Below are 27,579 nucleotides of genomic sequence, written 5' to 3'. Positions count from 1 at the left end.
CCGCTCTGCCAGCCGCCCCACGAACTCCTTCGCTCAGCCCCGCTCTGCGGCCCACAAGCAGCTCCCACCGTCCCACGAACTGCTCCATGTCCCACCAGCAGCTCCTGCCGTCCTACAAACTGCTCCACCAGCCTATCCACAAGGCACTCCAGCCGTCCCGCAAACTGCTCCACAATATATCTTCAGGCTCCCACACAACGCTCAGTGATTTCAGCTCTTTAGTGAATTCAGCTTGTAGTAGGGGAGCCTCAGTGCTGGTGCACCATTAGCCCAAAGTGAGCTCAGCAGCCTGTAACTAGACTCCTAATGGAATCAAAATTAGCTCTGATATTCCACAGTGGAGAGAGGAGGAAGTGCAATTAGCATGTAAGGCCCTCACCAAGGAGCCCATGCTACCAAGTATTAATACTTGTCCCCAGCCTCTCTTCCGTCCCAGAGTTTTAAAACCCATGACCCTTGCCTAGCGAGTGCTACTTAGTTGATGGTGAGTCCCTCCATCATAACGAAAGGCCACGTACAGTTCCAAGCACAGTTCCCATAATCAGCGTAACAACAATTTATTCTTCCTGCCCCAATAACAGAGACACTGGGGATCCCACAGCAGCCAAAGTGACCATTTGGGCAGCTATGGCCTCATTCTAGGCGGGGTGGGTGTGCCTATGCAAATTAGATCGGCCCCTGAAGTTCTTTTCCACAACTTGCCACACCTCACCACCAGATGTCAGGGTGGAGCTCATCCTAACACTGCTTACATTGGTCACCCAGACTCAACCATAACCTGTTTTCTTGGAAGAGCAGAAGCATAGTAATTGGTGTTTTCTAGTGATTAGTGAATAGCGCTGGCAATCAGGACTGCTATAGTCATTGCCCAACTCGGCCACAGATGTGCTGGGTGACCTAGGGAAAATTACTTTCCCTCTGTGTCTCAGTTTATGCAATGGGTGTAATACCTCACATTATGAGGCTTACATCTTTTTGTGAAGCACTTTGAGATCCTTCGTGCTACTTAAGTTCAAAGTATTACTAATAGTCAGAAGTGATTTTTGTTGTTCCTACCCTTGCAATGATGAGTAAGAAATTTTGAAACAGTTGATGCAGCAGGTTCTGGTGTGTAACTGCCTAGATAGTGTTCTATTTTCTCCTGGGAGAACAATGCAATGATTGTTCATGTTTGCAAACAAGATCCAAAGGACATTTAATGTGACCAGATGTTCATGGTCTTGCCATGATGAAGAGTTAAGAGTGAGGGATGTAAAGATTCCTTCCCTCATCTTATATTTGCTGATATCTGCATATGAACTTTAAATCTTTAAGATTGCTAATATATGGAGGTCATTTGACTGTCACATTCCTGGTGATTTAGAAGTACAATCTTACTGCTCAAGGAAGTATATATTTATAAAGTGTGTATATATATATATATATTTACTTTTACTCTCATCTTTGTTGATTTCTTTAGTGGAATGCTAGAATCAAAGAGCTTCAGAGGTTTGTTATCTGTAATCAAGAGGGCATTGATTGAATCCTTTGAACTAAGAGAACAAATTTCTTTAAATATATTGCATATTTCTAATGCAGAAAAAATAGTCTCAGCTATAGTCCATTTATCTTGAAACTGAAGGCTTCACTATCTGTCTTATCTGTTGAGCTGAAAGAACCTTTGACGTCTGATTGCTTTGCAACTAAAAATACTTCCTTTTGGTCCTGCAGTCTTACAACTAAGCTAATATTTTACTAAGTTTTAAATTCCACTCCCTAATCTTTGTAACACCAAGTAATTTTTGCTAAAATAAGTGCTGTCCTAATGCCACCAGAATGCCATCCTTCCACTGCGAAAAATCAAGATCGCTCTTCTCTAAATAATGGCTCATTTTTTGCTGCCATCTGCTGTGTATACAAACTGAGTGGAACACTCCCCTCACGGCCTAGCCAGTTGACCTAGATCCTAATAAAACACTCTAATTTTGTGTTATTAATTATATTAATGTGGCTCATTACTGATGGTGCCATAGAAGAAAGGAAGTCCTAATAAGCGATTTAATATGATCCCAGCATAAATACAAACTGATGTATAGTATAATGTATTTGAAAGTACTTTGAAGTGTGAAGAAGCGTATACATTTTCAGACACTTTCTCTGGTATGTCATATATCATGTAGGTACATAATAATGATTCCAGTCAGAGAGACTCAGGAAAGTGAGATGATACTCTGATCTGTTTGATTTCTGTAAAACAACTGTTTCACAACTGATGGCACACATTTCTCCAAGATCTAACTGCCTACACAGTCAATTAAGCAGAATCTGTAAGACTGTACCAGTGCCATCTGGTGACACAATAATACAGTATGGTTTATTGCAGCATTAGAATTCCATTTTTTTCTATAGCTTTCAGCTGTGGAATATTATTAGTCTTCCCTGCCCAAAAGTTGATCTAAATTTTTGTGTATAGTTGTAATTGGTTAGTTTATATAATTTCTTTAACATCATCTTTGTTGTTACCACTTAATATCTTTGAAGGATACAATGTACACTTTAGTTGAGTAAAAAATATAGATCAAATTATGGACTTCTTTATCTTATTTCGGTTGAAATAACACATTGAGGAAGTCTGTGGGGGCCTGAAAACGAAGTGATATTTCAGTGCTTTCTACTTACTAAAGTCTAGGGAAGCTGTAATTCTCTGTTGTTTCTCTACTATTGTAAAACTGTATCTTCCAAAATAAATAGACAGCACAGTGAACTCCTGTGCTGTGATTTGTTATCATTTGGAAAGCAATTGAAAGGAGCATTAACTCTCCTGGTTATGATATATAATTTTTAGGAGCTTGTTGCATTCTACATATGACCATGTATGTGTGTTGGGGGGCGGGGGGTATGCATGTGTGCAGTACGCTCCTGTTTATCCAAATGTCCTGGGGAACATCTGACAATTTCAGACAACTGGATGTTTGGATAAATGGAAGTGCTATTTTGAGCTGCAGTTTCACTGAAATAGAAATTTGGGGAATGGAAGGAGCAATGCTTAATACTTTCTACCTGATGGAAAAATATATTGAATATATTGAACCGTCAACATTGTATTAAAATCACAGTGGACATAGTTTCATTCTCAATTTTTTTTTTTTAAATCTGACTGCCATTTGTGAGGATTTCTTTTTTTGTACAGCATTCTGGCAGCTGATGCAACAGTAGCGTCCGTAAGATTCTGTATTCATCTGGTTTCCTAGCCAGATAATAACTTTCTCCAGGTAGTTGGTGGACTCACCATCACTTGGGATTCTCACATCATCTTGAGTTTGTTCATTACTGATTTCACGAACTTTGGTCTGCTCCCGCTCTAAGTTAGATTGCAGACTGTCACTGTCAGACAAGTCACTATATCCCTTATCGGCTCCCTCAGTCTGGGCCCAGTGTTCCACCTCTTGGGCATTAAAAGAAAATTGTTTGGCAAAGAGGTTGCTGACTGGGGGTATCAGATTCAGAGGCATTTTTGGGAAGCTGCAGCAGTGTATACTTAGCCTAGCTTTTTTTTTTTTTGGCGATGTTCGGATATCCTTCCATGACTTGGCCACCATATGGATGGCATCCTTAATCGACATTCACTTGATAATGTAAGTCACAGTTAGCTTCTTGTTTTCATCATTAAGGACATAGTGGGGCAATTTGCCTCTGTCCATTCTTTAGTGTTGCCAACACCTTCTAGTCCATTGGTTGAATTTTTGCTGGGGAGTTAGCCAGCAAAAATTCACATTATATGGACCATCAGCAGTTCTGAAGCTCTCTGTCGGTGCATAGTCCTTTTGAACGAAGAAAGGACCATGCAGCAGGGGTGAAGTTATCAAGAACGAGGCACAGAAGAGCTCAGTGTTCATCCATGCACTCATCTGGGCTCTGTAAATCATAGGAAGGGAGGCAAGGTTGATGTGCTTAAAACATTAGAGGTTGGCCAACTTCCCAAAGAGTAGGAGAGGTAGTTTATGCGGTGTTACTACAGGCTAATATAGTCAGGCTCTCCTTGTTCTTTTTGAAGCCTGGGTCACAGCACTAGTCAGAAGAGGCCACCGTTTTTTCTATCCAAACACCGCTGCCCATGGCTGCAGCAATGGTCCGCAGCTTGTCCCTCACAGATATCGCAGACAGTGGAGTTACCAGCATTGTGCAGCTGTGCCACATCAACAATTTTTTCTCCTCTTTCTAGGTCCCTGAGAATCTTTAGTTTCTGCTTTAGATTCAACGTAGATATTTTTCTTTTTGGTATTGTCCTGCCAAGCTGCTCTTGCTGCTGCCGAAGTATTAGGTCTCAGGATATGTATCCACCTAAAATGCTACAGCAGTGCAGCTCCCCCACTGTAGTGCTTCTGTGTAGACCTGTGGTTCTCAATCAGCAGCCCGGGGCTGCTTGCAACCCAGTCAGCACTCAGCTTGGCCCATGTGACATCCTCAAGGCCATGCAGGTAGTGTATATATATTGGGTGGATACAGCCCGCATAATACATAGAGAGCTGCAAATGTGACCCACGGTGGTAAATAGGTTGAGAACCACTGGTGTATACAGTACCTATGCCAGTGGGAGGGCTTCTCCCAATGGGATGAGTAATTCACCTCCCTGAGAAGCACTAGCTAGCTCAACGCAAGAATTCTTCCGTCAATCTAGTGTAGTCTACAGCAAGGTTAGGTCAGCATCCTCTCGGGGGGTGGAGTTTTCACACCCTAGAGAAACATAACTGTACGGATGTAAATTACTAGTGCAGAATGGGCCTCAGTTATTGCAGGTAACTGCTCATACAGAGCCACTGATTAGTTCTAACTGCTATTTGACACATTATTACTAGGTGATTAATGTACAGGGGTGTGTGTGTCAGAAACATACTGTGGATTCAGATGATTAAGCTTTTTGGGTAAAAGGAATTCGGATAACTGGAATTATACTGTATGTGTATATTTGCTTATGTAAAAATAAATTTTCAGATTAACAGTTTTGCACTTAATGTAGGTTTTATATCTTAGTCAAAAATATGAGATTTCCTAAGATTTGGTTATTTTAATTACATAAAGCATTCAGTAGTGATCAAAGAGCAGTACTTACTGAGCTTTAGAGAAAGAAGGGAGAACAAGTATACTTCTTTGAAAGTTGCTATTAGCAACTTATTAGCACATAGCTCTATGTAATGTCCCTGATACAGTGACAGCTATAAATATATGTGTTTTGTAACCTTGTATGTCAAAACAGGCCAATTTTTGCTGATGGCAGATGCAATAAATTCTTTATCTGTATCATTGGCAAGAGATAATATATCAGAAAATGCTACATCTTGAAAAAGATTATTCTGAAAATTGCAGAGCCAAACAGTTATTTATCTGACCTTAGCATGTTGAATTTGATCTATCATTCCCAGGGGTAACTGGGATATTAACTATTTGAATCCTATTAGACAAAAGTATGTATCAATTTCAAGAGGCATTTGTCAGAATCTCCTGGTTTTCAGACTGTGCACAAACTGAGCATTTAAGAAAATTTGGGATTTACACCTGCATTCCTTGATTTCAGTGTGAATTCAGGGTATTCAATGGGAGTTTTGGGTGTTTCAAAAAGTGAAGGGCAAGATTCCTACTGTGTACTTCATTTTTTTTTTTTTTGTTACAAACTTGGGCAACAAGCGGGTTTCAGGCACAGGTTGGAACCTAAACATTTAGAAAGATTTGGTAAAATGGAATTGCTCCAAGCAACCATCAACATGTAAATGAAAACCAGAAAGGTGTTTGGCTAAAACAATGGAGAAGTCTAGTTTTAGGAAATGGTGAACTCATGCATTATGAAAAATTGAAGTTTAGATTTGGTAAATACAAAGAAAAGTGATTTTCAGAGATTTTGCTTTAAAATATAATCCATTTGCAAATTTGAAACCCATGTTCTGCTAATGATTAGAAATCTTACACTTTTTTAAATTGTTTCCATAAAAATCTCTGCAGTTCACTTTTTAATATTTGCATTTCTTTGCAGATATGAAGTAAGTGCATATTTGGGGAGGGTAATGGCTGCAGCTCTCTACAATTATCCTGTTTGGGACATACGACATTAATACTCAGTAGTGGTTAATGCATCGACTATAGCAGTTGCCTGGACGAGACTGTTGCATCAATAAATCAGAGTGACAGCTCTGATATATTTAAGACCAGATTTCTATTTAAAGCTCAACTGTTCAAAGTAATCTAAAATTAATTTGGTTAATCATATTGCCTTGAAATTTGGTGTACTTCTTGTAGGTGTGGGGTGCTGTTAGTGACCCAATTTTGGGTCCACTTGACAAAACAGTTTCCAAGATACAGTCCTCGGGGGGGCGGAAGCTTTTCTTAAAGTTGACACATTTTGACAACATATTTTGCTCACAGGTACTGACCTGACCAGGGCTCAGATCGTTGCACCAGGGTCTCCAGTGCTCAATGGTTACCCCAATTATCTGGTTACCCATCTGAATGTAAAAGTGTAGTTGTTGTTCTACATCAGCCATATGAAGAAGAAACCCAACAGAATGTATAGCCCGCACTAGCCCTTTGGGGATAATCAAATTAAAATGTTATTTGAGCAAGATTTTTTTGTCCAGCTACGCGCACACAGGTTCATAGGCCTACTTGGGTGGCTAATGGATTATGCTGTGCACATAAGCTAACTTTCTGGAAAGCTACCTCAACATTGCAGGAGCTGGGTAGATCTGAGCACTATTCTAGGACTCTGAGTCCTAATCCAACCCAGGGCAGAAATCTCAAGTTAATGAGGCAGTCACGTTGGTCCAATCTGCCTTTATAAAAGTTTTTTTTCTTTTTTTTTTTTAATTTTGAGGAAATGTAATCTGAATACAGCAGAATATTCAGGAGGTACTGAAACGATTTTCTGAACAGATGATAAACTACACAAGCAAATGCTCACTGGGAGACAAGGGTAATTAGGGTGAAAGAGTGGATGGGAATGTGGGAGAGGGGTTGCAGGATTAGATGATGGGGAGAGGATGAGGACTTGGGGAGTGAGAAGGGAGGAGGTTGGTCAGGTGGGACACAGGGAAAGGAAACATGGGGCTGGGTGATGGGGACTGTGGAAGAATAGGGGCAAGGGCACCTATTAGTCCATGTTCCCCTCCAATGCGTGTGCCATAATCTGAGGGCACCCAGTGCATCCGTGGGGTGTGAACCCCCTCCCTGCCCCTTCACATGAGCCAGGTTCTCAGGGGCTTGCTTTTCTGGGGGAAAGGGGTCTGAGCCTGTCTCCCTCTCCCCATGTGAGCCAGAATCTGGGGAGACCTGCGCCTCTGGGTGGGGATAGGAGCATAGAACTGGCATGCTCAGAGCATGCACCAAGAACACACTGCTGACACTGGGGTGAAGAGCTGAGAATGGGTGTGTTTGACATATATCAGAAATTCTCCGACACGGCGGTTGGGGGTAGGAAGGGAACACCCACTGACATGAACAAAGGAGTTCACACATCTAATAGCTATTGTTTCAGGCTGTATTAATCTATTTCAGCTGAGAACAATTCATTGACTGGGCCACTTCATACCTCTCGGGGCCTGCTATGCTGCTGATAGATGTGGAGTGCCAATTCCTTCCATTCTCCATCTAATTTCATAAACAATTATGGAGCACCAGCTCTGCTCTGGCCTTAACTCTATGGGCTCATCTACGTTTCAAATGCTATAATGGCACAGCTGCACCACTGTATTGCTTCAGTGTAGACACTACCTATGCTGATGGGAGCTGTTCTTCTGTCAGTGTAGGTGATCCACCTCCCCAGAAGACAGTGGCTAGGTCAACAAAAGAATTCTTCTGTCGACTTAGCGCTATCTACATAGGTATTTAGGTCATCTTAACTATACTGCTGGGGGGGGGGGGCTGGATTTTTCACTCCCCTGACTGAAACATTTAAACCAGCCTAATTTTCTTGTGTTTGAGTTTTGCTGATCTTGATGTTCTGGAAGGGCACAAGCTATTAGCCAGCAAACTGAACTCTATGGCCATGAAGTTTGTTGCCATTTAATAAAGTACTAAGGTTGGATTACAAGGTAAGGTTTATAGTACTTTTAGAATCTATTATTTCATTGTTAATAACAGCTATTAAGGTGATAAGATATGTGTTATTTCCAAATAAGCTTTTGTAGCGCCATGGAAGAATGAGCCCTTGATATTGCTGTTTATATTGTACAGAGATAGTCACTCTTAGAACTGAACTTCTGAACTTGGCAGCCTTGGCCCAATAATAATGCAAAGATTAAAATATCAGTGTTTTGACAAACCATGGACGTACTGAGGTTGTGCTTGGCCTTCATGTCGTGGTCAATATAGAAGAATTTATAAACTGAACTTTCATAAAATGATGTTTTTGATAGACATTTCTTAAACTTGCCTCATGCTAAAAAATATATTTTACAGCTCCTAATATTATTGATGTATGAGCTTCTTATCTTGTACTGTCACTGACTCATAGGGGTAATAATAATAATAATTGCAATAAATCTAGAAAGCTTTCATGTTACTATAAGAATAACCTGACTTTCCTTCAGACAGCTAGAAGTTCATGAACAAAGAGAAGTGGGATAGAAAAGCTGCACATTTTACTAAGGGATTATTTGAGTTTCCAGAATTCTGAAATCTTTAATCAATTATATACTCTAAGGTAAGATTCTCTGTTTTGAAGTTTAGTCATTTCTATTTAGCAAATACTTTTGTTGCTGGTGGTTTTGTTTTGGCACTTTGCTTCTAGCCACCTTGAAAAATGCATGATTAGCCTCCCCACCCCTTAATACAATTAGGCTGTGAAGCACTGATTCAATATAGTTTGCTGGGTTTGTAGTACCATGGAATTGGAGGGTGAAACAAACAAAAATATTTTATGTAGCAAATTGGTTTGACACACAGACTTTTTTAATGTTATTTATAACTGACATCTTTTAAAACCACGTGACACCTTTTCCAAAGAGTTTAACTCCTTTCAATCAGTTGTTTTGACTGTGTATATATCACCTCTGTAAATTAGAAAAATGGCATAAGATGAGGCTATAGACTTCTTTTGTAGAGAACAACCTCTGTATTTAGAGTAAAATATAATAACATTTGTAATCATGAAACCTATACACACTAGGTGTCCCTAGCCTCTGTTTGCCAGAAGCTAGGGAATGGGCAACATGGAATGGATCACTTGATGATTACCTGTTCTGTTCATTCCCTCTGGGACACGTGGCATTGGCCACTGTTGGAAGATAGGACACTGGGCTAGATGGACATTTGGTCTGACCCAGTATGGCCATTCTTATGTTCTTATACAATAGCACAGGGACATATTCAAAATAATCTGGACAAATTGGAGAAATGGTCTGAAGTAAATGGGATGAAATTCAATAAGGACAAATGCAAAGTACTCCACTTAAGAAGGAACAATCAGTTGCACACATACAAAATGGGAAATGACTGCCTACGAAGGAGTACTGCAGAAAGGGATCTGGGGGTCAGAGTGGATCACATGTAAAATATGCGTCAACAGTGTGACTCTGTTGCCAAAAAAAAAAAAAAAGCATCATTCTGGGATGTATTAGCAGGAGCGTTGTAAGCAAGACACGAGAAGTAATTATTTTTCTCTACACTGCACTGATTAGACCTCAACTAGAGTATTGTGTCCAGTTCAGGGAGCCACATTTCAGGAAAGATATGGATAAATTAGAGAAAGTTCAGAATAGAGCAACAAAATGAATAAAGGTCTAGAAAAACCTGAGCTATGAGGAAAGATAGAGAAAATGTGTTTGTTTAGTCTGGAGAATAGAAGACTGAGGGGGGACATGGTCAAGGGGTAAATAACACATTCTGATTCACTTTCTCTATATTAGTCATGATTTCATAGACCTCTAGCATATCCCCAACCCCTCTAGTTGTCTCTTTTCTAAGCTGAACAGTCCCAGTCTTTTTAACCTTTCCTCATTTTTTGTTGCCCTTCTCTAAATTTTTCCAATTCTAATATTTTTTTGAGATGGTGGGAGTGTGTGTGACCATAACTGTATGCAGTATTCAAGGTGTGGGTGTAACACATATTTATATAGTGGCATTATAATATTGTCTGCCTTATTATCTATCTCTTTCCTAGTGGTTCCTAACGTTTGTTAGCTTTTTTGACTGCTGCTGCACATTGAGCAGATGTTTTCAGAGAACATCCACAGTGACTTCAAGATCTTTCTTGAGTGGTAACAGCTAATTTAGACCCCATCATACTGCATGTGTGGCTGGGATTATGTTTACCAATGTGCGTGACTTTGCATTGATCAACATTGAATTTCATCTGCCATTTTGTTGCCCCAGGCAACAGTTTTGTGAGACCCCTTTGTAACTCTTTGCAGTCAGCTTTGGATTTAACTAAATTTTAACTAGTTACGGAGAGGATATCCCCTTTTATCCTTCGAGTGCCTACTTATTTTTTCCCTCGATTTGTTCTTGGAAACAGCTGACCTGTTTTGGCTGAAACTTTCCAAAACAACTCAACTTTAGGCAGAAACCCAGCACGGAAAAGTTCAGCCCCAAATGGTTAAAGATTGGCAATTATAAGGAACTGAAAACAGAGGGAGGGGTCAGGCAACCATCATCATGGGCAGTGCTACCCAGTCCTTCTATAGTCTACTTGAAAAATTCACAGCACAAGCTTTAGCATTGTGCTTCCTTCCATCTGTGTGGTTTGATATATTGTCTGTATGATAGTAAAATAGCATAAGGATGCATAACAATGTTAAAGGTGCAGGGGGAAATCAAAACTTCCCATTAAGGAAAACATTACTGAGGGCACATGTGCAACCCCAGGAAAATATATAGTTAAGGACGTGATACATTTTTAAAGTCCACACCCAGAAAAGACAACACCCATGTAGCTGAGGTAACTGTTGGTTAAATCTATCCACTCCTTTCAGCACTGACTAGGAAGAAAGCTGCGGTGATTTTCATTTACTATTTATAAAAGATCATGGTGTGGCTGAAAGACTTGGTGAAGCAAATCTTTATACAAAATGTGAACCAAGAGTATAATATACAGTATTTTCATCCTAAGGAAATTTTATCTTCAATATTGATAATTTCAGCAGGTAAACTTTAAAAAATCATATAAATTATAGGTTTCAGAGTAGCAGCCGTGTTAGTCTGTATTCGCAAAAAGAAAAGGAGTACTTGTGGCACCTTAGAGACTAACCCATTTATTTGAGCATAAGCTTTCGTGAGCTAATGCTCAAATAAATGGGTTAGTCTCTAAGGTGCCACAAGTCCTCCTTTTCTTTTTGCATATAAATTATGTTGTAACAGCTAAAGTAGCAAAATATTTTCCATTATAACCCTCTGTTTTTGAAACATTTTGCTCAGTTGGTCTCTCCACATTGTTTTGGAGAGCTGGGTAAAACATATTTCGGGCTTTGTAATGTCATCACAATCACGACGTTTTCCAAATGGAAAAATATGTTGCTGAACGATGACACTTGAACTTTGTCCTGTGTCCAGTTCCAGCTGAGTAGTCTGTGTTTGCTAAGTTTAATAATGTCATTTGTACAATGAATTCTGTACGTTTTCAGAAGTGCTCTGACATATGCACTGTAGGGTATAAGCTGCTATATTAACCTCAGATATTCTGTGAATGGAGGATTTTTCATCTACTGAAGGGCTTCTAATCAGTTAGGGCTTATTTAAAAGTCAAGCACATTTTGTGGGAAACCCAGGACATGGTAGAAGAGATAGTTCTGCATCTGCTGTTCTCCCTATCCAAACGTGCCCTAGATAGGGAGCAAGGAGGTCCCTAAAGGGAAGGAGTTTGGTATGATCTGAAGTTAGCTGTGACATTGGAGGACATGGCCTAAACTTGCTTTGGACACACTGAACTGGGATCAGTGTGCTGACTTCTATTTGAATTTCTTACAGCTTCTTCCTCTTCTTTTTTCTGTAGTTTTTGTTCCTGCAATGGGTGAAAAGTGCAAATCCCGTTTCTCATGCCTGGAAGTGGTGCTCATTGTCCTCTTCACGCTGATGACAATAATTGCTTTGATTCTTCTCATTCTTCTCTTTGCCCCTAAAAAAAGCAGGACTGCAGAAAATAACGGCAAGTTACTTAAAGGTATTTTGATTCCATTATCAGATGCCATGCAACTGTTTTGATATAGAACGTTTTCCGGGCCTTGATGAAGCTTCATGAACAAAGGCTGAAAATGAATTTATTACAAACTAACTGGAAGTGTGTGAATTTATGATACTTATTTCTATTATGTTGATGTTTAGTTAGAGGCATCAGCTAGGATTTGGTCCCATTGTGCAGTGCACTATATAAACACATGGCGAGTGAGATTTCCTGCGCTCAGGATTTTACAGCGTAAACAGGCATGATAGACTAACGTGGAAGAGGAAACAGAAACAGAGAAGTGAAGTGACTTACTCAGAGTTACACAGCAGAGACAAGAATAAAAAAAAATCCTTGTTGCCTGACTTTCTATCCAGTGCGGTCCCCACTAGACCAGTGGTTTTCAAACTGTGGGTCGCGACCCAGTACTGGGTCGTGGAATGTAAGGGTTGCAGTGGCTTTGGTCAGCGCTGCCGTCCGGGCCGTTGAAAGTCCCATTGGTGGTGCTTCCTGGCTAAGGCAGGCTCGTCCCTACCTGTTCTGACACCGTGCTCGGCCCTGGAAGCAGCCAACAGCAGGTCCGGCTCCTAGGCAGGGGGATCATGGGGCTCCACGTGCTGCCCCCACCCTGTGCACCGGCTCCGCACTCCCATTGGCCGGGAAGTTGGGGGAGGGGTGGTGCTTGCAGGCGAAAGCTGCATGGAGCTTCTTGCGTGCCTCCACCTAGGAGCTGGACCTGCTGCTGACTGCTTCTGAGGTGCAGTGCCGTCTGCTGTGCCAGGATAGGCAGGAAGCCTGCCTCTGCACCCCTGCTGCACTGCTGCACCTGAGTCCCCCCCAACCTGGAGCCCCCTCCTGCACCCCAAACCCCTCATCCCTGGCCCCACTCCAGAGTCTGCACCCCCCAAACCCAGAGCTCCCTCCTGCACCCCAAACCTCTCATCCCTGGCCCCACCCCAGAGCCTGCACCCCCAGCTTAGAGTCCTGACCCCCTCCCGCACCCCAACCCCCCGCCCCAGCCCAGAGCCCTCTCCCACACCCTGAACCCCTCATTCCTGGCCCCACCCTGCAGCCCTCACTCCTGCACCCCAACTCCCTGCCCCATCCCTGAGCTCCTATCACACCCCAAACCCCTCATCCCAGCTCCATTGGGTCACGGGCATCAACAATTTTCTTCAACTGGGTCACCAGAAAAAAGTTTGAAAACCACTGCACTAGACCATGCTGACTGCCATATATTGCTTAACAACTGAGTCATAATAATTATAAAATGAAAAGTGTCTTGCCCATCAGTCACTGGGAACTTAGGCTCCTACAACTACATTTTTTTCATAGGAAGATCAATCTTTGAATTAACTGAATATGTCATCCAATTATGCACATACACATTTGTGGTGAGCAAAAATTTGTTTGTATAGTCTGAGTAGATAGACATAGGTATACCCTGGGTTGTAGGTACTAGGACCCACTTGGTAACATGACTCAGCAGAAGTAACTGCTTGTCTGACCAAGGTCTTAGAACCTTCCACACTGTTACACCCCTGTTGTGTCCAACCTGTTCTAACTAAGTCTCTATATGAGGCTTCCTTGTATGTAGAAGGATAACAACACAGAGGGTGAGATTGTGTCTTGCACCTCAAAGCAGCCCACTCAGAGCCTAAAGGGAGGATGTGCTACGGTGGTTTTAAGAAGCCTTTGCAGTCTGCTCATCCTTGATTGCTACAAAGGCTACAAGGGGCTCCAGCATAATTTAAATAGTACTCCGGGCATAAGTTATGGCACCCTTCTTGAGCTGTCATGGGGGCCACTGTGTGCCTGAAATCTTTGCAGTACTATAAATAGTGCACTACCCGGCCAACCTACCTCACACCCTGAGCACCACCCCTTCCGTCTTTCAAAGGGGGCCTGGGAGGGCAGCCTTATGGCTGTTGCCCTCAGTATTTGCATCAAGAAATCCTTCCTCCGCATTTCTGGAGCTTGTAGGCCCCCTTTATGCTGCTCCAGTTCTTTTACCTGGTGTAGAGAAGTTGGAGTGGGGGGTGAGGATCTGACCCCAAGAATTAAATGTTAAGTTTTGACTAGGCCCAGGGTTTAATGGTCTGTTTTTCATCTTTATTTATTACAAGTTTGGTGATTTGTTTTTCTGATTCAAACAACTGTCAGTAGGTGTGAAACACTGACTGCCGTGCCACTACCTATCTTAGGGTCTTTATGAAACTACCTGGGTTCCCATCCACTTCTTGTGAGGATGAATACGAAATTGAATAATGTTATCAGCAGAATAACCTCTGAGTTATTTATTTTGATGTTAAATTCAATTTAGTTTTCACTTTCCCCACATTTTCAGTTTTGATATTCAAAAGAGTTTTGCCCTGACAATGCAGAACTGCATCATAGAAGTTGTCAAGGACAAAGCTGTAAGTTTAGCATATTGAAGAAGCATCATTGAAAAAGAAATTATCCCATTATGGTTAGAGAGTTGGACTATATACATAGGCCTGGAACATATTTTTCAGCAACAGCCGTTAAAAAAGCTGGCAGAAGCTCTATGTGCATGTAATACTGAACTATGTTGACACAAACAGAATATTGATGGAGCTGAGAGGACTTATTTCAAAGGTTAGTGTACAATGATTGTGAATTTTCTTCAGCCTATAAGTAGGACCATGGGTTGCCTGCTCTGAATGCAGGGATCTGAAACCCCATATACGCTACAGGAAGCTAGTTTTGATATCAGGTTCAAAGATGGTAAATCCCACAGCCATTTGGCAACCATAATATTAATGGGACTGCTCACCATACACAGTAGTTATAAATAACAGAAAATTTACCACATAACCAGTTCCTCCTTGTTCAGTTTTGTGAGAAAAATGTGTCTGTTCATTTCTGATATGTTCATTGCATTCGTGTTTTCACTCATATTAACTCAAATCCCTTCAGCTGATGGTCCTAAAAACTACCTGATTGGTGTTGGTCGATCTGACTGCACTGGACTAGTTGCAGAAGTCCCTTTGGTATGTACAGGAACTTAATAAAGTATCTGTGAAACATGTTATCTTAGTATTCTTTCATGTACCAAATCCCATGGCTTGTATAGCACTGCTATACAGGATGTTTTCTTTACAAATAGAACTTTACATTGCATTTACATTACATGGGGCAGGATCACCCTTTGTTTTCAGTCTGTCAATCTGCATAGAATGAATGTCTCAAGGAACCATTCTTCAGAAAATTTGCTTTTTTTTGCTGCCCAGATATTTAAATACTGAATCACCAAATATTAATTTTATTCAATGGTTGGTAGACAGAAAACGGAAAAATCAGATGGGAAATATTTTTTTTTATTTTAAAACTTACATAACTATATCATGAAAGCTGGTGAACATATACGCTGTATAAATGTAATACTCATGGGGTGTGTATGTGCATTGATAATTTTTTTACTGTATGCTATTCTAACTTACCCCTCCAAGCTCCCCTCCCACAGCACACTGCGACCCCACTCCTCTGTCTACCTCCAGGTGTTTCCTGCCTCCAAACAGCTGTTTGGAGGAGCTTAGTGCTTTCCAGGAGGGAGGGGGAGGAGCAGCGGGGAGCCGCGCGCTCGGGGAGGAGGCGGAGAAGAGGCAGGGCAGGGGCAGGGATTTGGGGAAGGGGGTGGAATAGGGGCAGGGAGGGGGTGGAGTTGGGGTAGGAACTTCGGGGAAGGGGTGGGCAGGGGCAGGGCCTCATGGAAGTGGTGCAGTGAGGGTGGAGCCGGGAGGGCAGGCTTTTGTACTTTTATATGAAAAGGTATCAGTGATGCGGCCCTTGGGCCAATGTACTAGTCCTCATGTGGCCCTCATGGTGATTCAAGTTTGAGATCCCTGAGTTATGGGATACTTAATATTAGGGCTGTCAATTAATCACAGTTAACTCATGTGATTAACTCAAAAAATTAATCGTGATTAATCGCACTGTTAAACAACAGAATACCAATTGAAATTTATTGAATATGTTTGGATGTTTTTCTACTTTTTCAAATATATTGATTACAATTACAATACAGAATACAAAGTGTACAGTGCTTGCTTTTTATTATTTTTATTACAAATATTCGCACTGTAAAATGATAAAAGAAATAGTATTTTTCAATTCACCTCATGCGAGTATCGTAGTGCAATCTCTTTATTATGAAAGTGCAATTTACAAATCTAGTTTTTGTTACATAACTGCACTCAGAAACAAAACAATGTAAAACTTTAAAGCAGGGGTTCTCAAACTTGGGGTCGGGACCCCTCAGAGGGTCGTGAGGTTATTTTGGGGCGGGGTCACGAGCTGTCAGCTTTCACCCTAAACCCCACTTTGCCTCGAGCATTTATAATGGTGTTATATGTGTTTTTAATTCATAAGGGGGGGGGGTCGCACTCAGAGCCTTGCTATGTGAAAGGGGTTACCAGTACAAAAGTTTGAGAATCACTGCTTTAGCGCCTACAAGTCCACTCAGTCCTACTTCTTGTTCAGCCAATTGCAAAGAGGGCATGCTTCCATGCTGATGATGCTCATTAAAAAAATAATGCATTAATTAAATTTGTGGCTGAACTCCTTGGGGGAGAATTGTATGTGTCCTGCTCTGTTTTACCCGCATTCTGCCATATATTTAATGTTTTAGCAGTCTCGGATGATGACCCAGCACATGTTGTTCATTTTAAGAACATTTTTGCTGCAAATTTGACAAAATGCAAAGAAAACCAATTTCTGAAGACAGCTACAGCACTCCACCCAAGATTTAAGAATCTGAAGTGCTTTCCAAAATCTGAGAGGGACAAGGTGTGCAGCATGCTTTCATTTTAAAAGAGCAACACTCTGATGTGGAAACTACAGAATCCGAATCACCGAAAAAGAAAATCAACCTTATGCTAGTGGCACCTGACTCAGATGATGGAAATGAACATGCGATGGTCTGCACTGCTTTGGATTGTTATCAAGTAGAACACGTCATCAGCATGGACGCATGTCCTCTAGAATGGTGGTTAAAGCATCAAGGGACATATGAATCTTTAGCGCATCTGGCATGTAAATATCTTGCAACGCCAGTTACAACAGTGCCATGCAAAATGTCTGTTCTCATGTTCAGGTGACATTGTAAACAAGAAGCAGGCAGCATTATCTTCTGCAAATGTAAACAAACTTATTTGAGCAATTGGCTGAACAAGAAGTAGGACTGATTGGTCTTGTAGGCTCTAAAGTTTTACATTGTTTTATTTTTGAATGCAGGTTTTTTTGGTACATAATTCTACATTTGTAAATTCAACTTTCATGATAAAGAGATTGCACTACAATCCTTGTATTAGGTGAATTGAAAAATACTATACCTTTTGTTTTTTACAGTGCAAATATTTGTAATAAAATAAATATAAAGTGAGCACTGAACACTTTGTATTCTGTGTTGTAATTGAAATCAGTATATTTGAAAATGTGTAAAACACCCAAAAATATTTAAATAAATGGTGTTCTATTATTAACAGCACAATTAATCATGATTAATTTTTTTAGTCTCTTGACAGCCCTACTTAATATATAACCTATATCATTCTGCTTTTAATGGTTAGCTGTAATTTGGGTCCTGTGATGATTTTGCATGGAGAAATATATGCAAGTGGAAATATGTATCAATAAATTGGTCAGTGTGGGGTTGGCCTAATGCTGTGTTCTGCCGCAGATGGGCTATGCCAATCCAGACCAGCTGGCTGGTGGAATTCTCTCTCGTCTATATAGTCGAGCTTTCATTGTGGCAGAGCCTGATGATTCCAAAAGAGTGGTGTTTGTTAGTGCTGACATAGGCATGGTGTCTCAAAGACTTAGGCTGGAGGTATGTGAATAAAATCAATTGCTCTTTCCTTTTTGTGTTAGGTTTATTATTATTAACAATAATAAAAATAAATATTGTCATACTTACCCCAATCAGGCTTGCAGCATCATTGTTTTAGATGCTATATAAACATGTAGGAAGAGGCACTCCTTGTCCCAAAGAGCTGACAATTCTTTGATGGACAAAGGAGGGCTTTTATTATGTTTGTATTAGTGGAAAACTTAGCAACAGATCATGCCTGACAGTCCCCTGTAATATATGATTTCCAGTACTACTTAGTGGTGCTAACAGGTGTACAGAAATTCTGAAAATTTATTTAGAATAAAAATTTGTAAATCAAAAATGTATTTAATTGTTTTCTGTTTAGCTAACAGAATAGGTGGCTTCTAGATGATGTTTCAGTGCAGGTTATGCTACCTCAGGTAATTTAATTATGTTGAGTCTAGTTTCAGCCAGAAGTTAAAATTGAGTATTTTAATCTCTCTGATGTCTCAGGCACCCAGATAACGTATGATACTTATTCTTGTTTGTGGTGCGCACTTGGTTGCCAAAGCACAGTGGCACATATTGTTTTCTTGCCTGTAGTGCCTTCTTGGTAGCCGGCGAGCTAGTGTGGGGTGAATATCATCAATTAAGTGTTCCTAATTTACATTCTTAGAAGATCAAACTGGTGAGAGTGTCAAGAAAGGGTGTATGGTGGGAAGAAATGGAAATCCTCTATGTAATTTTCATATGTCTTGTAATAATATATAAGACTGGCTATAAATAAACCAAAGCAGCCTTTATTTACTGGATTTAACAACTTCAAGGGTTCTTCACTGACTGGTCAGATACACTTCCAATTACTCAGTCATTAGTGGGTCAGGGAGAGGGTAGGAGGATGGATATGGGAAAGGAGGACTATGCTATTACCAGAAAAATAAAAAAAGAAAGAAACCCAGGATTATACATGTCTATTACCGCCTTGATGCAAGGACTGACTTTTCAGGCATGAGAGAAAAACACTCCGTAATTACTGCCTCCTTCCTTTTAGGTAATCAAGAAATTGAAGAGTAAATATGGGGAGCTATACAGAGAAGACAATGTTATATTGAGTGGCACTCACACCCATTCAGGACCTGCAGGCTATTTCCAATATACTATCTTTTTGCTAACTAGCAAGGGACTTATCAAACCATCCCTTAATGCCCTTGTAAATGGGATTATAAAGGTAGGTGTTTTCAGTTAAATTTTCTCCCTAACATGTATGAACATGTATAGCAGGGATAACCTTTGTGTTATATTTTTATTTATTAGTATAGGAGTAGCCAAGAACTGTCATGGGGAGATTAGTTTTAGTGTTTCATGACATCATCATCTTATTTGTTGAAATATTTTAGATTTATCATGACCAACTTGGTCAGGTTAGCAAACAAAATGCTGCACTATTTCTTTATGAAGAGATGATTTAATATTACTTAAAATGTTAATTAAATTTGACTGATATTAGCTGTTTTAATTTCTAAAGGATAACACTACATCAAATGTATATATAAAAAAAAGTGCAACAAGCAATAGCCGCAGATCATCTATTGTAGGTGTAATGATTCATCTTTCCTTGTCTGGACTTTTAGTAAGGTCCTTAGACAGAGAAGACTCAAACTTGCTTTCCATGTAGCACCTCTTCATTGTTACTGTACTGATTTTCCTTGCCTTTCTGCTTTTCAGAGCATTGATATAGCACACCAGAATATGAAAAAAGGAAGACTTTTTATCAATAAAGGTTTGGTAGAAAATTGCCAGATCAACAGAAGTCCTTACTCTTATCTTCAGAATCCAGAGTCTGAAAGAAACAGGTGAAGAAGAAGGGGGGAGCTGTAGCTCTTAAAAACAGGCATGAACTATTGTCAAAAAATGTTTGAAAAACTACATTTCTGTATGTCATCAAAGGCAAATCAGATGTGGAAATTGCCCTAACCTGGGAAATTCAGAGCCCAACTTTCCCCCTACCAGGGGATGATGGGATCTGGGAGTTTTTAGCAACAATAAAGTGCAGAAAACTGCAATTTTATGCTGATAGTAGCCAACGCCAGGTGGCTCATGCTCACTTTTTTACTGTGCTCCTGAGAACATGTGCTGGTACCTCTGGTATCTTTCTGTGTAGGGAATCTTCTACCTTAGATGGCCTCATGCTGGGTTTTTGAAATTAAATAAAGCATTCCAAGGTTAGCATTGTGGTCAGATACACCCTCTTCCGATTGGAAGAACTACTATGTTTAAAAGAAACATTTGGGCATAATTACTGGCAGCTAAGAAATTAAACAGATTTACTGGGCCTGATTTTCAGTCACACAAGCCTCCTTTATGGCCCACTATCAGTGTAAAGGGGCCTTAAATGGGATCAAATAGCCCCTGAGAATACCCCCAGGGGAGGGCCTTCCTGACTGGGGAAGGGATTCTAAACCAGCCCCACTCACAGCCCGTGGTGTTTCTAGGACATTGGGTCACACAACACTATATCTGTTCTCTGCTACCCATGGTCCATAGGAAGCCTCAAAATGCAGAGCATAAGTTACAGAGGCTCAGGGCTATTCTAAGGTTGCACTGGAGGCTGCCCCCCAACCCCTGCAATTGCCACAGAATATGGGATGCCCAAAGGGACCTACAAGTCATTTTTGTCACTCCCCATTCCTGAGGGCAGAAAAGCAGTAACTGAGAATCTGGCCTCTGTGTTTCATTTAGAAAACATGCCACTGTTATAAATTCAAATTTTGGTTAGACGGTGACAAAAATGGAAGGCAATATCTACAGTCTTTGTAGAAAATAGTTTTATATCACAGCAAAATGAGAGTTCAGTTTTCTTCAGGCAGGCAGCATATAATACAGAATGTGACTTTTGTCACTGAATTCAGCAGCATTTTACCATAGCGCCTTGTAAATATAGCAGTTGGAAACTGATTATCTCAATTCATTTTCTTGTTTGGCATATAACAGAGTCATTTACAGATCATGATGTTGGTTGTGGCATTAAAGTGATTTCTCTGGTTTGTTGTCCAGGTATTCATCAAACACAGACAAAGAAATGGTGGTACTGAAGATGGTAGATATAAATGGACAGGAGCTAGGCCTTCTCAGGTACTGAATCCAAAAGTAAAATTCACTCTCAAACACTAAAATATAAGCTATGCCCCCGAACATGTCTTGTCTATTGACTGAGTTCTTTGTAGTCATCAAAAATGTCCATGATAACCTTTCTCCTTGAAGTCATTCATTCAAATCCCTCTCATAGACCAATGGCAGTGGGGGCTAAGGTAGCTTTAAGCCACCTTTGCACCCTACCCATTTAAGTTATGGCCACCTCCCCAGGCTGCCTCATGGCCTGCAGCACTGCCCCAGATCTCCTCAGGTCAAAATGCTGTGGCCCCGCCTCTGGCACACTCCCTACATCAGGGCTTGTGAAGGAGTCCGTGGAAAGCAGCCCTACAGCTGTCTTTCCCCCATAGCAACTGCACCAAAGGAATCCTCCCCTCGCTGGATACAGGGCTTTTAGGGTCACTTTATGCTACTCTGGCCCTTTTACCCAATGCAAAGCAGCTGGAGCAGGGGATGAGGATCTTTCTTCTTGAGTCTATTTCTATAAAATGCCCCATATATTGTGTAAAATATGCCATTGTCTCACTAAGGCCCTGACTTCATGTGCTGAGATATCATGTAAAATGGTGCATGTCAGTAACTCATTTTCTATTAAGCGATTTGAAGCGGAGTGTTTGGCTGTACAAAGTTCAGAAGTCAAGGCCAGGCAAACAAATAACAAAACTTGCAATACTTGCAATACTTACCCAACCTTACTAAACTGGGAGGAGTGGTAGATACGCTGGAGGGGAGGGATAGGATACAGAAGGACCTAGACCAATTGGAAGATTGGGCCAAAAGGAATCTGATGAGGTTCAATAAGGATAAGTGCAGGGTCCTGCACTTAGGATGGAAGAACCCAATGCACAGCTACAGACTAGGGACCGAATGGCTAGGCAGCAGTTCTGCGGAAAAGGACCTAGGGGTGACAGTGGACGAGAAGCTGGATATGAGTCAGCAGTGTGCCCTTGTTGCCAAGAAGGCCAATGGCATTTTGGGATGTATAAGTAGGGGCATAGCGAGCAGATCGAGGGACGTGATCGTTCCCCTCTATTCGACATTGGTGAGGCCTCATCTGGAGTACTGTGTCCAGTTTTGGGCCCCACACTTCAAGAAGGATGTGGATAAATTGGAGAGAGTCCAGCGAAGGGCAACAAAAATGATTAGGGGACTGGAACACATGAGTTATGAGGAGAGGCTGAGGGAGCTGGGATTGTTTAGCCTGCAGAAGAGAAGAATGAGGGGGGATTTGATAGCTGCTTTCAACTACCTGAAAGGGGGTTCCAAAGAGGATGGCTCTAGACTGTTCTCAATGGTAGCAGATGACAGAACGAGGAGTAATGGTCTCAAGTTGCAGTGGGGGAGGTTTAGATTGGATATTAGGAAAAACTTTTTCACTAAGAGGGTGGTGAAACACTGGAATGCGTTACCTAGGGAGGTGGTGGAATCTCCTTCCTTAGAGGTTTTTAAGGTCAGGCTTGACAAAGCCCTGGCTGGGATGATTTAACTGGGAATTGGTCCTGCTTTGAGCAGGGGGTTGGACTAGATGACCTTCTGGGGTCCCTTCCAACCCTGATATTCTATGATTCTATGATTCTATGAATGAACAGCTGAGTGGGGTCCAGCTCTGTCACAAGGGACCTGAAGCTTTATTGTGCAGGGGGATTTTTGTATCTCTTTTTTCACCCTGCTGCACACAGCTGTGCACTCTATAGGTGAGGGGGAAAGGTTTGTTACTTAGGCAGTTTGTAACACGGAATAAACCTTGTTATTTTGCAAGATTTTGTATGTATTCATATCACATGTCACAAAGTGCCATAAAACACCTCCTTGCATTAAACATCAGGGTGCAGACATATTAATAAACATTGCGAATTTATAATATATACCTCTTTACTACGTGAGACTGGTGGCAATTACTGAGCCTAAAGCTGAAAAACAATTTGCATTACAAACTCCTCTTTTATAGTTCTCCTAACTTTTCAAACCTTTCACCTTTTGAGTTGAACATTTCTGTGCTTGGTCCCTGCTTTTTCTTTCTTTCTGTGAGCAAAATTGCTTCAGCCACTTTTTAGTGACAAATGGGGACAAAGTGCACTTTCCCACTGTGACCAGCTTTTTTCTGTGGGAATAACTCCAAGAGTTGGCATGTAAACAGAGCTCGATGACCAGTATTTGCTTTTAAGTTTGGGGGGAAAAACTGAATCTAACAAAATTATGAATATTTGAAAATGCAGAAGTAAGCATGTGCAGTCAGACGTTCAAAGATGCAGTGAGCATATGACCACAGGTAGTGAAATACACAAGTGGACACTAGGGGCCTATTAGCTTTTAAGCAAGGGCAAGCCGATTTGCTCTGGGGAAAGAGGATGGCAAGCTGTGTCAATGAATGGCACATGGAGCTGACGTACTTTAAGCTTCCATGGGAAAACAATGGAAGTTTTTTCATGTACAATCAGAATTGTGCAACATAAACGTGCAAGCTGTGCCCTTAGAGTCTGATCCAAAGTCCATTGGGGTCAATGAAAAGACTACCATGGACTGCAATGGCTTCGGATGAGACCTTTAGCCCGTCGTTCTATTCTTTGGCGAGCTGACGTCTGTTATAGAACAGGGAGCCTTTATTTTTTACACCTTTATTTTTTCCCTTAAAAAAAGAGAAGGAAATCAAATGCAAAAAACTGACTAAATTAATGATGTACTTCTAATTTCACAAAAGTCAGGAAAGACAAAAGTTCAGGACGAAGCAACAAAAGTAATTTTGCCTCCTTGTTGGTACATTTTAGGATAGTTGTGTTACTGAGTGTGTGTGTAGCCCACAAACCTGAGACTTCGGAACCTTAGTACCTGAGCCTCTATTGCATGAGCTAAAAGTTACATGGCTCTGAGCTAAGGCTGTAGCAGACCCATTAATTTCCAAGTGGTCTTGGTGCCACTAGAGGGGACAGAGCACCGAACCCAGAAGGTGTGTGGGTTACATGATCACAGGTTATTTTAGTTACTAGTATATCAAACCTAGTAAGAAATGATATTGTGCTATATCCTCAGCAGCCTGCAGCTTGGGGACTGGAGCCACACTACACCCTGATCCTCAAGCCACCAGGCACCGATCTATTCTGAGAAGCAACTCACAGCAGCCTCAAGCTGAGCCAGCTGCACTGGTCCCCAAGGTCTCATGAATTTGGAGTACTCTTTGGTAGTAGGGAAAGAATGGACTTCCCCAAGCTTTTGAGCATGACAGCTGGCTGTAGCTAAAGATAGATTTTGATCAGATGTGTGTATTCAGGTGGAGGTTGAGAGATGGAGGAGGGAAGAGGGGGCAGCAACTCAACATTTGCTGATATAGCTCCAAATAACTACCTGGCTCTTTTTCCCAAGAGGAAAGATACCAGTAGGTCAGCTATAACTACTATTAGTGAATGCATTTCCTTTAATATTTGTTTTCTGATTGTTTATTAGCTGGTTTGCAATTCATCCTGTCAGTATGAACAACACAAATCTTCTCGTAAATAGTGACAACGTGGGCTATGCATCTTACCTCTTTGAACAAGAGAAGAATAAAGGACTGCTTCCTGGAGAGGTTGGACTATGTTATGGCTATCCTGAGGAGTGGGGGATAAAACATAAATAAAAAAGGGCCAATAAAATGTCTTTTATGGATAGATGCAGTCTCATTCAAACCGTGATCGTAAACTGCAGGACAAATACTGCAGATGCACAGTAAAGACATATCATACATTTTAGTATCTACTTTTTCCAATTATAGAAAAGAGAAATTACAAGGCAACTGCTGACTATGTATTGCTTCCCAAAATAGCAATTGACAACATTTATTTAGATTTCAAGGGACATTGCGATCTGATGAGATCCAAAATTTGATCTAGATTTTTTTAAAAAAACACAATTTTCTAATGACATTTGGTTCGATAGGAACTACTCACATGCATAAAGTTGAACACATGGGTAAGTGGGATTGGGGCTTTGTAGGATTGGGGCTTTGGTCAATTTCACTTTATCATTGGTTTCTATGCAGTTCTACTTTCTGGTTTTCACAGGTTCTTGGAATTCTGCAGTATTTGGAATTCAAAAACTGTAGGACCATATTATTTCTTTGAAAAGACAAGGTTTTAATTGAAATATAAATATATATTTAAAATAGAAATGGGTGAACCTCATGTGTTCAGAGCCCTTTGGAACTATTTAAAAAGTTTTTTCTATTAGGTGAACAGCCGTAAAAAGCAAACCTGACAGAAGTGGTGCCCTATTTATATCCAGCATAGAATATAAATTCACTTCTTTTCCCTTAGAATTTTTCTATTCTATTACATTTCCCCCCTCACAATTGGAAAGCAAGCTAATACCCATTAGATAGAGTCCAACCTTTCAAACCAAAGATGTTTGAATGAGTTGGAAATTAGACAAAAAAAGTTTGCTCATACCTACATGAAAGCATTTCTTTTTGAGGATAGATTTTATAAAAACGTTTATTAAACCCAAGACCCCAATCTTGCTGCCAAGGTTGCAGTGCTATTCTTACTCAAACTAGCTAGACCAAAGCAATCTTGGATATGTCTACATGTGCTGCAGTCATACCTCTGATTGCAGTGTAGACATACCCTAAATTGACATGTTATGGAGGGTGAGATATGCCATCTGTAAAGGCTTATCAGAAAAGTTAAGATGAATCAACTAAAGCTGTGAAACTAAAGCACGTTCAAAAGCTGTGTGGATGCTCTCATGCTAGAGTAAAGTGACCTTGAATGAAAGCATCAACACAAAGTTTTAATGCACTTTAACTTACGCACGTTAGCATCACAACTTTAGTTAATTCATCTTCACTTCCCTAACTAAGAGGTGAATACTGCATGTGATGAATTAGGTTACATTGTATAAATGTGTAATCTGTCCTTGATCACCCATTCAGTTTGCTACCTTTAATGCTAACTTCTTCTGTCTGTTTCTGTGCTCAGTGGCTCACTCAAATCATCAGAACAGAGAATGTTTTAAGCTAATCATCAGCTAAATCTGTCAGTAGAAATCATAGTGAAAAACAAGAGGTAGAATGGGAAAGTCAAGCAAAAGTGATGGCAAGGATTGCTAGAATTCAATATCTATAAATAAGAATTTACAAGACATTGGGCTAAGTCACTTAACCACTTGTGCCTCAGTTTCCTCATCTGTAAAATGGGAATATCAATACTTAATTATCTCTAAATTGCTGAGATGTGTGAAAGATTAATGTAAAGTGCTTTGTGCTCAGGCGAAAGAGATATATAAATTCAAGGTAATGACCTTAAGTTTCTATTTGAAATATTTAAAAAATCCTTACTGCAAAAAACGTAGGGCCTACATTTTCAAAAGTAATGTTTTTAGGCGCTGAAGGTTTTGAATGCCCAACTTGAGGCACTGATTTAGGGGGCTAGGTGCTCAGCATATTCCTGAGAATCAGGTTCCTTTAACGTAAGTCAAGTCAAAAATTCAGTCATCCAGAGCTACTAGTCACTTTTGAAAACTTCACCAATGTCCTATCACTGCCAACTGTATATGATATCAGTGATGATATGATTTTGCACATGTTGTTTGCAGCCCTAGGGGAATTTACACAAGCAGTTTGTTATTTTGGCAGTTTATGTTTATTTCACATCTTTGTATTACATGACGGGATTTTTTTTATTGAAACACCAGTATACATCTGATGTCCGCAGGTTGATGGCAATCAGTGCAAGAGACAGCAAAAGCCATAACACTTTATTTTCTTTTGGCAGGGATCTTTTGTAGCAGCCTTTGCATCATCCAACCTGGGAGATGTATCACCCAATATCAAAGGCCCACACTGCATAAACACGGGAGAGTCATGTGATAATCCCAACAGTTACTGTTCAGTCGGTGGGGTAGGTATATATCATTTTAAGGTAGATTTTAAGTATGGAATTGCAAATATAGGGCCAGATTGTGGTCCACCCTGCTGTAAAAGGATGTAAAGTGCTCCTATACTGGTTACCCATATGGGCAGCCTCCTTGGGGCTGCCACTTACTCATCCTGTACAGCAGGGGTCTCCAAACTTTTTGGATCATGCACCCCCAAGGCCAGCTCTAAGGAAGCGCAAAAAAAAAAAAAAGGTAAGAAAAAAAGAGAGAGCTGCCACCGAAGACTCAAAGGTCTAGGAGCGCAGCTGCCCCCATGCCAGCAGCGCTCCTTCGGTGGCGCGCCTTCTGCTGCGCACCCCCAGGGATGGCCTCGCGTGTCCCCTGCGGGGCACGCACCCCACTTTGGGGGCCACTGCTGTACAGTGTTGCTAGCATGCTGGGGGGATGTACACTGTGCCATGGGTAAAATGCTGATTTCAGGGAGGCAGATTACGGACTTTCAATATGCAGCTGGACTACAATACAAAATCTCTGGGAAGTTTTGGGTCAAGCATAAAATCAATATAATATTACAGTAAATAGCAGAGGATACTGCTCAAATCCTCCATATTTGAACTTACTGCAAGTT

The 27,579-nt window shown here is 40.9% G+C and overlaps 1 protein-coding gene across 1 annotated transcript in view; it reads left to right on the top strand.

Annotated features, from left to right (window-relative positions):
- The first annotated feature begins 11,967 nt into the window (after positions 1-11,967).
- LOC140915344 (putative neutral ceramidase C) overlaps positions 11,968-27,579 on the top strand; it is a 33,057-nt gene continuing 17,445 nt past the window's right edge. Inside the window, exons 1-8 of the mRNA XM_073354928.1 lie at positions 11,968-12,121; positions 15,062-15,135; positions 17,823-17,972; positions 19,006-19,182; positions 19,680-19,807; positions 21,009-21,086; positions 24,543-24,663; positions 26,849-26,974. Coding sequence (XP_073211029.1) covers positions 11,968-12,121; positions 15,062-15,135; positions 17,823-17,972; positions 19,006-19,182; positions 19,680-19,807; positions 21,009-21,086; positions 24,543-24,663; positions 26,849-26,974 — 1,008 coding nt within the window. The remainder of the gene's footprint in view (positions 12,122-15,061; positions 15,136-17,822; positions 17,973-19,005; positions 19,183-19,679; positions 19,808-21,008; positions 21,087-24,542; positions 24,664-26,848; positions 26,975-27,579) is intronic.

The sequence above is a fragment of the Lepidochelys kempii genome, chromosome 7, assembly GCF_965140285.1.
Source record: "Lepidochelys kempii isolate rLepKem1 chromosome 7, rLepKem1.hap1, whole genome shotgun sequence".
In the NCBI taxonomy this organism is placed as follows: domain Eukaryota; kingdom Metazoa; phylum Chordata; order Testudines; family Cheloniidae; genus Lepidochelys; species Lepidochelys kempii.
Note: the sequence above shows the minus strand (reverse complement) of the source record. Positions and strands in the feature narration are given on the sequence as shown.